Raw genomic sequence first — 12,342 nt, 5'->3', positions numbered from 1 at the left:
ACTGGAAATCCATTCCACTTTGAATGCTTAGGTGGTTGATTTTAAACACCAATAGCCGTGGAAGTGATTGGAATATCTGAATTCAATGACCTCGAAGGGCAATATATGTAGTGTTCTAATACCTACATTTTTCAGTAAGGGAGGAGACAAATATGATATTTGAAAATGTTAAATGCTTTTTTATTAAGAAGAGAAAAAAAGACACATTGTAAGTAGGCTATTTACAGTTACGTGCAAAATAATAGCAGTCTAACATTACTAATGTGTTTAAGTACTGATTTTGGCAGAAATTGTGATATAACATGGGAACAAATTCATGACTAGGTGTAGCAGAGTAATGGAAAACCAACAGACTTAACAGGCATGACAGGCATGCTGCTAAATAAAAATACAGACACTGCTATTTTTTAACAACCTAATATTTGTTTTCTTCGTTTTCAGTAAAAAAAAAAAAAAAAAGGGGGGGGGGAGAGAAAAGAAAAAAATTGTTCATGTTTTCATTTGGAATTTAATGTGCATGGCTCCTATTGTCCTTTTATACATGATATAAATGCTATTAGGAGCATGGAACTTTTGCTCTGTTGTTTTAAACACACTGCTATTATTTTTGCATGTAACTGTATGTCTAAGTCTGGACGTTAACACCTGACTCCACAGTTTCCTCAGCAGAGGAAATTTTTAACGCCCATTGTTTCTATTTCCAGTGAAAATAAACGCTGAGAAACTGTTTTGGCTTCTCAGCTTTTAAAAAAGACATACACAGAACCTGAATCTTGTTCTGTAAGATGTCATTTCTTCTTCTCATTGCTGCCAATTGCTTGATTAAATTGTTTGTTTATTCTTTATAAAGTTGCGAAGTCTTGAAATTATTAAGCAAGCAGCCTAAAATGACAAAATGTAGATTGTGATTGTAAAACTACAACATTAGCCAGTGAGTAAAGGACAGTGCATTTAGAAGAGAAAGTGCAGGTTCCTGCTCCAGTTTACCTGCTGTTTAATTTACAGAGATTTGTAAACAGATGTGTGAACGTATTTCTGATAACACATTGATGAGGTCGCATTATGGCAAGTGTCCAGTCAGCAAGAAAAACAAATTTAATGGAGGTTTAAGTACACAATGTGCTCTTCATTACAGTACAAGTATATCTTGATTATTTATTTATTTTTTTCATTTTTATTTTATTTATTTTATTTACTATGTGTGATTCTTATGCTCAGTCCTCTTTGCGTAGGGGAGAACCTGGATTTGGAAACGTTGTCGGCGAGCTTCGAGTTCCAGGGGGTTTTCATAAATATGTACTTGCTGCAAAAAAATGGGAACAAAAGGAATCATAATAAGACAAAATGTGTTACAGCAGAGCAAAACATGTAAAACAATGTAGCTCAATGATAAACATACTGTCTTGCAGATCAAAATAACTTGAAAAGTTAAAAATCCCGCTAAAATGTAACTAAATTAAATGCAAAACAGTTAACAGTAAATTTAACATAAATAGGTATATCGTATGTGGTGGTACTGATTTTCTATATCTGTCCTTGTGCTTGTGGAGCTGAAACAGTTTTGACAGAGTTTAGCTGCATATCCAGATGTTCAGTATTGTCGAAAGTGGAGAGGATGGCAGATCTGCTTGATCTTTCAAATATATATCTGCAAACTGTCTACAAAGACAATCTAACTTCTCAGCAGAAAGTACAAAAATTATTCTATTTACCGATGTCACAGTCGGAGGCTGGGTGATATTTCTATGAAAAAAAAAAATAAAATGAAAGAGTTTGTTTCAGTGTCATGCGATTAGCATTACATTTTGTAAAAGAATGACTGGAGCCAACTTACTCTGGCTGTTTTTTGCAGACTTGTCTCAGAAAGGTCAAAGCACTAATTATAAAGATCAGGAAACACACACAAGGTACAATAATTGTGGCAATATGGATTTTCAATGGATTTCCAGCTTCAGCTTCCTCTGTAAAATAATAAAGGAACTCATTTCACTGCAGTTTTAATACTCAGTTAATTTCGCTTAAATGTAAAAGCACTTATAAAATGGCTCTTATAAAATATAACTTGTTCTAATTGTGCTTCATGTCAAAGTCTGAAACTTGGGAGCTTTGCATTTAAGAAGTACTCATGTAAGGTTTCAGTGGGGAGAGCGATACATGTTACCAAACAATCAAACCATAGTGTCTCTGCTCTGTACAGTGGCTTTGTATAGTAACAAAGCCACTGTAACCAAAAGTGTTCAGGTGTTCATACAGAGGTAGAAGAGTATATTAAGGGAAACTCCCCAGCCTGCTCTGAAAGCTTAACTTTTGATAATCACATGGAATATTTTTTAGATAGACTTATCTTTGATATCAAAGAAACAATGAGAAAGAGAGAGAGAGAGCAGGTGAGAGATAAGCTCTATGTATGGAAAGTTCCATTGTTTCCAGCCTTTTCCTGTTTATGGGGCCTACCCATCCCCACATTCAGTTATGATAAATGTGTAAGTAATATTTTGTTTTGTTTTGTTTTTTGTAATCTGAAAACTTCAAAAATTGATAAACTCACCTGTAATGACGAGCTCCCATTCCTGTTCAAAGACTCCAAAGTCTGTGGTTGTTTCACAAGTGTAATTTCCTGTGTGACTTTTCTGGGCTCTCTCTATAATTAGTGCGTACATTTGGCTTTCCAATGTGGACATAATTAGATTCAGGGTGGCAGCTTCAGGAGACCTTCTAATTCTGCTGTCTGATGTTTTCTGATTACTGCTTAAGGTGACAGAGCTGCTGTTTGAGGCTTTCTGTGGCTTGAAACTAAACAGAAGAGTCCCATTCCTTCTCCATGTTAGTTGAAGGAGGTCACTGATTGAGTTATTGCTACAGTGCAGGGTCACTCTGCTCCCGACCATCCAGGAAGTGCTGCTCCCTTCTGAAGGGGATAAAAAAATAAACACTGTGGAAATAAAGATCGCATCCACAGAATTTTGTATTGGAGTTAAGCTGCACTGACTGAACTAAACAAGCAAGTTAACTAACAATAAGCTACAACATCCTCCAAAGTGTCTTCTTTTTTTATTGTTTTTATGGTTATTGTTGTTTTTTGTTTTGTTTTTTTACAATAAACCTCTTAATTAGAAAGAGAAACATAACTTATAATCATCGTCACAGAAATTGCTAATACCTGCTTGCAAGAAAATACAGGAGAAGCAACATATTAGAGTCAAGGTCCGATTGATGTCCAGATATCTTGAAAGGTTTTCCATCCCCACTTGAAAGAAAGATTCATTTAGAAACATAACATTTTAAAAGTAGCCACCTTATAATATAACAGATGAATTGTAGATATTTGTACACTGAGATTCATGTAATACATGTGATTATCAAGAATGTCTTGTACAGTGAATCAGCAACAACGCAATAAACGCTTTAGCGCAAAACATACCATAACAAAACTTCTAAGCATGTGAAGACTTTTCACCTTCAGGGTTATAATTACACGAAACTGAAGAACAGTAGAAGAATTTAAATATGTCTCATTGCAAACAGATAACCTATAATTCCAGTAAGAAAGATCACATCCTGTGTAAACCTAATGCAGTAACAACAGAAATAGCAACATTTTCTTACCAGTATTGAGTCATATGCTGTTTGGTCCTTATCTCTATACCAGACCTTTAACACGTTTTAGGCCACAAAAATAAGTAAAGTGTATATATAATAATCATCGTAATTATACAGTAGACCAGCTATAGCGTGTATGCAAAAGATTCAGCCTTGCCCAAGTACTTACATTAGAATGGTTTCCATACAGGAAGTGAATGACTTTGGTCGCTGGCCACGTGAGTAATTCGCTTTTCTTGATTGGCTGGATGTTGTGGGGGTGATATTCATTGACAGCGACGCTGACAATGAATGACCACTGAGTAAACTAAAAGTTATATCTATTTTTTTTAACAGTTATTTGCACTTTAGATGTCTGCTAACTTTAAAACAATTCATGATAACTCTAAATCTTTGAAAAAGAGAAATAATATAAGAATTTCCCATTACCTGAATTGCAAATTATTGATTTCTGATGTTCTAAAGATGTATTTACTCCATCTATGGCCATAACCAGCTATGAAGTCACCGAGATCTGTTCCCATATATGATATTAAAGATTGGCGTAGCTTCTGTGACATCACCCGCAGGCTAATGATGTCCGTTCTCAAGCCTCAAAATAAATGTTTCCACAATTACAATGTTGGTTTAAAAAAAAAAAAGATGTGACAAATAACAACTGCGAAACTGCGCACTCACTGGCTAACAATTTATCAACCACAAATCACAATGAGCATACCATACACAATTGTCTATATTAAGGATTTTCTGTCATAGATGAACAAAATAGGTTTCATTTTCCCAAAGTGTCTATGGGAAATCTACAACGTTGTGGCGCACCCTACTATGCCTCTAACTGGGAGTATTTAAGAAGTTAGGTTGACACATGATTGATCAGGAATGATTGATCCAGACATGAGGACTGAGTCAGAGGCACAGCAGGGACCAAATGCATTGAGTAAGTGACTTTTCCCCTTGTGTTAATTTGATTTTGAATGAAGAAGCATTTTCTTATTCTTTTTTATTTCCTTTTATTTCATTGTTTTATACACTCAACACTCACATTCTATTTTTCTGTATACACAGTTGTGCCTGCAAAAGACGTAATCTGTACAAAATAGTCATTCAGTTTCCAAAAGTTATGGCTTTGATTGTAATGTAACTGTACACCAATCAGGTATAACATTATGACCACTAACAGGTGGCGTTAATAACGCTGATCATCATGTCACGTCTTACTGAGTGGGATATATTAGGGGTCAAATGAACATTAAAGCGCTATACAAATACAGACCATTTTACATGTGAGAAGCAAAGCCTGGCCCACATGTTTTGATCCAACAGATAACTTACTGTTGCTCAAAGTGCCAAAAAAAAGGTAAGACTGGTTCACATAAAAAGGTTTCAGAATACACAGTGCATTGGAATTGTTTACTGTTATAGCAGAAAAAGAGGCAGACATGATATTAGGCAGGTGGTCATAATGTTATGCCTGATCAATGTAGTCTCTACAGAGCCATTTATACTGACAAGCACAGGTGCTACACATGAAATGATACATATTCAAAACAACAACAACAACAACACTGGAGCAATGTGTCAACTGCTTATTCAAATCAGGTTGGGCTGTGGGGGGAGGGGTTCAACAATGTCTTCTGCAGAGACAGTACATAGAGACAGACAGCTATTCACACTCACATGTACACCTTTGGGCAATTTTGAATCCCCAGTTAACCTAATATGGATGAGCGAGATGTTTTTTCTTCTTTAGGACTTATCTATTCTTATTTTTATTGCAGCCTTTTTAAAATTAGAGGTGTGGACTGCCAGTGTGGGCAGCTCTACCCAGTAGGACTTTGCTGAGTTTAAACTTGGCTCATGTGTACTGTTAGTGTCTTTTGAAGCATTTTTTAAGCACTGCACTTCTCTTTTAAAATGCCCTCATCATGAATTTTAAGTTTTCTCTTCATTCACTTTGCCAGCTGATGAACTGAGTAAGCTACTTGCATTAGCAGTGCGCTATTTGCACTTTTAGATTTTATTGTTGCATTTCTTAAACGATTGGAAAAATAATTTCACAGGAAATTACCCCCTACATCTGTGCCTGGAATTAAACAGTTTCTTGACCTAAAAAAAAGAACACTGTTGTGAGTTGTGGTTGTTTTGTTTTTTTAAGCATCTACGCCACTTCACACCAGTGACCACAGACAAGGGAAGTATGTGAGATATGTTCCACTGAGTCATGCAGAGTCTTTAAATGTGACCTTAGTACCATCTTATTGACTCTCTGTTTCTCCTCTTCAGAATGCAGTCAAAATGAGTGCAGTACAAAGTGCCATTAATGCGTTAGTGAGCTGTGTAAAGCTTAAAGTCAGAGTCTGCAGTGTCATAAAGTTGAATTTCCTTTAACCTGGCTAGCATTGAAGGCGTCTTTAAAGATGCAAGCTGCCAGTTCCATAAGCACTAATTAATGCAACACTTTACCATCACAGATACAGGCAAAATAATTGAATACTGTTTTTATTTTACACAGTGTCCCAACTTTTTGGGGTTGTTGCTACAGTGTGCTTTAACAGTGATATACAATCTCTGATGAAAGAATATTTTTTATATATGTAACCTGTTGAGACGTATCGCACTAAAATCACAGAAGGTAGATCGTTTATGAGTTTACACCAGCATAAACTATGTTTTTTGCATTGTCATGGGAATTTATGTGCATTTACCCGGTGATGAGAAAACAATAAATATACTTGTAACATATTTGCCTTCAAGTCTGATTTATGAAATCAAAGCATACACAGATGGTGATAAATAAGACTACAAAAACAGTGATCAGGGTTTGTGTAGTCTTATTTATCACCGAAAATCTTCAATTAATTAAATAAATTCATCTTTGATCTGGTTCTCTCTGCATCTCCTACATTAAACCATGAGACAGCATCAGAGATGAGTGCACTAACTACCCTATCATGTTCAAATGCGTCAAGTTTAAAGTTTTACTTTCGCATTAGAGATAAACTGCAGCACTGAGAGCATAATGAATGGGCACTTGTTCTCTCTGTAAAACTGTAAAGTCTTGAGCTTACTAGACAAGCAGCCTAAGATGACATGTGGGTGTGATTTGGACTTGTATAAATAAAACTGAATTCATTTAAAACAACATTAGCCAGTGAGTGAATAACAGTGCATTTAGGAGCTCCAAAAAAGCTATTTTGCTTAGGATTTACACATCCTGTACAAACTGACAGGTACGTACTGTCAACTGTCAACTTATGATTACAAATCGATGAGGTCACATTCTGACTGGTGTTCAGTTACCCAGAGAAAAAAAAATAATGCATCTTCAAGTACAGATTGTGCTCTTCATTACAATATATTCAGGGAGAAAGCTGCTTAAAGTGGATGATCATTTAAAAGAGGTATGCCTTATTTTACTAGGCATTCCGCCCTGTATTTATAAGGGTGAACCTGAATTTGTCCACATTGCTGGCGACCTTCAAAATCCAGGTTTTCATAAGTGGGTTGTCTCGGCTCCCGCTGCAGAAGAAAAAAAGAGGAACAAAACATCATATTTAAGAAGCTTAAATACAACATGAATGCAGATATTATGGTATGAGTTGGTATCTGTCCTTGTGCTAGTGGAGCTGGAAAAGGTGGCAGATCTATTTGACCTTGTAAGTCAATATTGTGTATAAATAGAAAAAAAATCTAAGAGACTTTCTACTTACCGCACTTACCAACCTTCTAGGAGGATGGGTGATACTTCTAAAAAAAAAAAAGAAAAGAAAAGAAAAAGAAAAAAAAGAAACACTTTTTTGTAATAGCAATGGCATAAAATAATGTAAAAGAATGACTGGAGGAAACTTACTGTGAACGTCGTTTGCAGACTCCTCTGAGAATGATCACAGCAGTTAATATAAAGATCAGGAAACATAGCGAAGGTACAATAATTGCAATTGTTGTAACTTTGCTGATTTTAAATGGACTTTCAGCTTCAGCGTTCTCTGTAAAATAAAATAAAAAAGTGAGTCATTTCACTGCAATTCAGTTGGTTCAGATATGCTCATTTCCATCCAACAGCAGTATCTTCTTTTTTTGTTATTATTATTAGCTCTATGTTGTCAGAAAGGAAGTCAGAAGTGCTGACACCTTTCATATGGTCTCTGAAAAGACCCCAGGCATCTCACGAAATGTTTTTTTACCGCTTCATGTCATTCATGTCAAGTCTGAAACTTGGGAGTTTTATATTTCTACGTTCATACTGTGTTTGAGTGGGAAAAGCAATAATGCTGCCACACAATCTAACCTTAAAGTTTCTACTGTTGTACGATGCACAATTATGAAGGAAATGTCAGTGCAGCCAGAGGTGCTCAGCGCTATTGTGTGTGGGTGAGTTTTCAACTTCCACCTACAACAGCATTTAAGTAGTGCTCTCACCAGCCGCCTATAAAACCTCACAAACTGCAGTTAATCCAGAGTAATCTTTAGAGCAAAAGGGCAGGGACTTGTGTATTTTAAAAAGAAGATAAAAATTGGATAAGCCCCCCCAAAAAAATGCCATTGGTGCCAACCTCTTCTTCTTTCCGTGCCCCACCATCAGCCAGCCTCTGCCCCCCGCCCCCACACTGTATTCAGTCACGATGGGTGTGTAAGGTATGCTTTTTTGTTTGTTTGGTTCATTTTTGTAATCTAAAACTTCAAAAGTTGATAAACTCACCTGTAATCACAAGCTCCCATTTCTGTTCGAAGAATCCCGAGTCTGTGGTCATTTCACAAGTGTAGTTTCCTGTGTGATTTTTCTGGGCGCTTTCTATGATTAGTGGGTACAATTGGCTTTCTAAGGTGGACATGGTCAGATTCAGGGTGGCAGCTGCAGGATACCTTATTATTCTGCTGTCTGAGGTTTTCTGATTACTGCTTAAGGTGACAGACCTGCTGTTTGAGGCTTTCTGTGGCTTGAAACTAAACAGTTGAGTCCCATCCCTTCTCCATGTCAGTTGAAGGAGGTCGCCGATTGTGTTATTGCTACAGTGCAGGGTCGCTGTGCTCCCGACCATCCTGGAAGTGCTGTTCCCTTGTTGAAAGACAAAAAAAAATCCCTTTATAGGCCTCATTTATTCATTACTTCAATTACATATATAGTATCCTATAGTATGCTAAGCTTAGGTTGTATTTACATTCTGCAGCATCAGTATTTTGGGGAATAGGACTGCATTTTGGGAAATGTGTTTTGTTTTGTTTTTACATGATTTTAATTTTTATGAAAGCGCGTCACAGTTACTGTAGATGGTTAGCTTTAAGTTTGAGCATAAAGAGTAGAAGAACATACAGAACAGGCCACTGAATGAAGTTAATCCAGTGTAATCATTAGAACAAAGGGCAGGGACTTGTGTATTTTAAAAAGAAGATAAAATGGGATAAGCTAAAAAAAATGCCATTGGTGCCAACCTCTTCTGCTTTCTGTGCCCCACCATCAGCCAGCCTCTGCCCCCCGCCCCCACACTGTATTCAGCCACGATGGGTGTGTAAGGTATACTTTTTTGTCTGTTTGGTTGGTTGGTTTTTGTAATCTAAAAACTTCAAAAGTTGATAAACTCACCTGTAATCACAAGCTCCCATTTCTGTTCGAAGAGTCCTGAGTCTGTGGTCATTTCACAATTGTAGTTTCCTGTGTGACTTTTCTGGGCGCTCTCTATGATTAGTGGGTACAATTGGCTTTCTAAGGTGGACATGTTTAGATTCAGGGTGGCAGCTGCAGGAGACCTTATTATTCTGCTGCCTGAGGTTTTCTGATTACTGCTTAAGGTGACAGAGCCGCTGTTTGAGGCTTTCTGTGGCCTGAAACTAAACAGAAGAGTCCCATTTCTTTTCCATGTCAGTTGAAGGAGGTCGCCGATTGTGTTATTGCTACAGTGCAGGGTCACTGTGCTCCCGACCATCCTGGAAGTGCTGTTCCCTTCTTGAAAGACAAAAAAAAAATCCCTTTATAGGCCTCATTTATTCATTACTTCAATTACATATATAGTATCCTATAGTATACTAAGCTTAGGTTGTGTTTACATTCTGCAGCATCAGTATTTTGGGGAATAGGACTGCATTTTGGGAAATGTGTTGTGTTTTGTTTTGTTTTGTTTTTACATGATTTTAATTTTTATGAAAGCGCGTCACAGTTGCTGTAGATGGTTAGCTTTAACTTTGAGCATAAAGAGTAGAAGAACATACAGAGCAGGCCACTGAATGAAGTTAATCCTGGTATATCAGTTAGCTCAGCTGATGCTCCTACACACTTTCAACTGTTACATCCCATAGGGTACATAATTTCATTGTCTTCAGCTTGACTATCGATGCTGGTTTCTCTGCAAGTCACTTTGCAGCCCACCGTTATCCCAGCTCTGCTTTTTCATCCTTTTCCTGACTTTATCAATATTGAATGCATGTACAGTGCTGTGAAAAAACTATTTGCCCCCTTCCTATTATTTTGTATGCTTCAGAGTAAAAACTTTTAATATTAGATAAAGATAACCAAAATACATTTTAAAAATACAGTTTTCAAATAGTGATTCTATATTTGTTCAAGAAAAAAGCTATCCAAATCTACCTGACTGTAATGAAGTAATTTTTAAGGCTTTGGAACTCAAGCAAATCACCGTGAGAGCCAGTATCCACAAATAAATACACATTAACCTTCCCAAGAGTGGCCAGTCTAACAAAATTACCCCAAGAGCGCATTGACAACTCAATGAGGAGGTAAAAAAAAAAAAAAAAAAAAAAACCAAAAAAAACACACAGGATCTCTGAGGTGTAAAACCACATCTAAAGAATTTCAAGTCTCACTTGTCTCAGCTAAGGTCAGTGTTCATGATTCAACATTTATTAATTAAAAAAAAACACCCTAAAATTGAGTTACATAGCTTCCAATAAACAAAACCTCAAAGGCTTATTTCACATTTGACATAAAAAAAACAAACTTGTTGATCAATGAAACTTTTGGGAAATTAATCTGTGGGCTGATGAGAAAAGAAGTTTGTCTTTTTGGAAGGTTTAAGCCTCGGTACATGCGCTATAAACCTGATACAGCATTTCATGAAAAGAGCATCATAGCTACAGTAAAACATGGTGGTGGTAGTGTGATGGTCGGAGGCTGCTTTTCTGTTCTTTAAAAGAAAATGCTTAAAGAATGTCTGATGAAGACATGGGTCAAATTTTGTCCACAGTGATCTGAAAGACGCATTACAAGTTACTGCAAATGCTTGATCGCAGTTCTTGCTGCCAAGGCTGCGCAACAGGGTATTAATTTTAGGGAGGAATTACTTCTTAATATCAGGTAGATCTGGATAGGTTACTTCACTTGAGATATAAATGATCATTTAACTGTATTTTGTGACAAATGTACAAGGATGGGGCCAAATACACAGCTTTGTAAAAAGGCGGGCATGTTGCAGAATACAGCCAGCATCCCACAAAACAAAGAACTGAAGTTTAAGTCATAATCCAGATATAAAATTAAGCTTATTTTGCACTATTCATATTTTTTCCATGTAGCTTCCAGTATAAAAGCAAAAACTGAAAAAAAATTCAAATTAATAAACTTTTCCATTACATTATACTCATTGTCAAAGCCATAAAATGAATTTTACCTGCTTGTAAAAATATACAGACGATGCAACATACAAGAAACAAGGTCCTGTCAATTCCCCAATATCTTGAAAAGTCTTCCATGCCAGCTTGAAAAAAAAAAGATAATTTATTTGAAATTTAAATATCTGCAACTGGTATTTTATTCTTACTTAGTATCAGAAAGTAAATATCAAGGATGTCCTGAACACAGAAGCAACAAAAAACAGGGTCACACAAAAGAGCAAAATTTTTAAATGCACGAAAAATTTTCGAGCTCTTTTCAGCTGACAGTTTCTTAATAATTACAAGAAACTGAAGTGCAGTATCAAAACAGTAACCTTTAAATACCCTATGACTGTAATAAAATGCAATAAATTGCTCATAAGAATTGTAACAATCACATCCTGTGCAAACCTAAAGGTGGTACAGACTAAATAGCAATACTGTTTTCTTACCGTTGAGTCATATGCTGTTTAATCCTTATCTCTGCACGGCAACTTTAACAGCTTTGATGTCACACAAGCAGGAGAATTTGATATCTAATAATCATCTTAATTTTAGCGTACAGCTTCTTTGCATGTGTGCCTGCACAGTGGACATACATGCATAGTATTAAGACCTTGCCCAGCTGCTTACACAATACCACACAAATGGCGTGCAAACAGGAAATAGATGAATTTGGTGTGTGACCACGTGAGTGACATGCCGTTTTTTTCTTTTGGTTGGCTGGTTGGTCTTTGAAGTTGGAGGCGATGCTGTGAGAGTGCACCCTGACTGTAGTATTTTTCCCACCCAGCATTGCACTGTTCTACTTTTACCAATACCACAGCAACAGGCCATAGATAGCATCTCATAAAGTAGCTGAGGTTTACTTTACTTTTCTGTGCTTTTTCCCCCCACAGTGCTTCTGTTCTCTTGACACTTTGCCTTTTCAAAGCTTGTTATAAAAAGTCATCTTTCAAAAAGTATGTGGGGATATACAATCACTATAAAAAAAAAAAAAGTAAGCACACCCCCTGTTACTTCTAAGGTTTTATGTGCCAGAATATAATCTAAAAAAAAAAACTAATAAGCTGCTCTTTAGCAGATCTAGATACAAACCAAGTGCTGTTGCCCATCAATCAGGAAAGGGTTATAAGGCTA

At 36.5% G+C, this 12,342-nt stretch overlaps 2 protein-coding genes across 2 annotated transcripts; both read right to left on the bottom strand.

Moving 5' to 3' along the window:
- Positions 1-705: 705 nt before the first annotated feature.
- LOC120433414 lies at positions 706-3,745 on the bottom strand. The gene is made up of 6 exons (XM_039599571.1): positions 3,607-3,745; positions 3,161-3,247; positions 2,549-2,908; positions 1,835-1,961; positions 1,713-1,743; positions 706-1,303 (listed from the first exon to the last, which is right to left on the bottom strand). The coding sequence occupies exons 2-6, from the start codon at positions 3,240-3,242 to the stop codon at positions 1,196-1,198; spliced, it is 708 nt and encodes a 235-aa protein (XP_039455505.1). The 5' UTR covers positions 3,243-3,247; positions 3,607-3,745; the 3' UTR covers positions 706-1,195.
- Positions 3,746-4,613: 868 nt separating this feature from the next.
- Positions 4,614-11,816, bottom strand: LOC116320569. Its single transcript, XM_039599716.1, has 7 exons — positions 11,655-11,816; positions 11,220-11,306; positions 9,182-9,541; positions 8,300-8,656; positions 7,451-7,586; positions 7,311-7,347; positions 4,614-7,119 (listed from the first exon to the last, which is right to left on the bottom strand). Exons 2-7 carry the CDS (start codon positions 11,299-11,301, stop codon positions 7,009-7,011), a joined length of 1,083 nt encoding a protein of 360 aa, XP_039455650.1. The 5' UTR covers positions 11,302-11,306; positions 11,655-11,816; the 3' UTR covers positions 4,614-7,008.
- Between the last annotated feature and the right edge of the window lie 526 nt (positions 11,817-12,342).

Source organism: Oreochromis aureus, linkage group 16 (assembly GCF_013358895.1).
Source record: "Oreochromis aureus strain Israel breed Guangdong linkage group 16, ZZ_aureus, whole genome shotgun sequence".
In the NCBI taxonomy this organism is placed as follows: domain Eukaryota; kingdom Metazoa; phylum Chordata; class Actinopteri; order Cichliformes; family Cichlidae; genus Oreochromis; species Oreochromis aureus.
The sequence above is the reverse complement of the archived record's forward strand: the minus strand, read 5'-3'. Positions and strand labels throughout refer to the sequence as shown.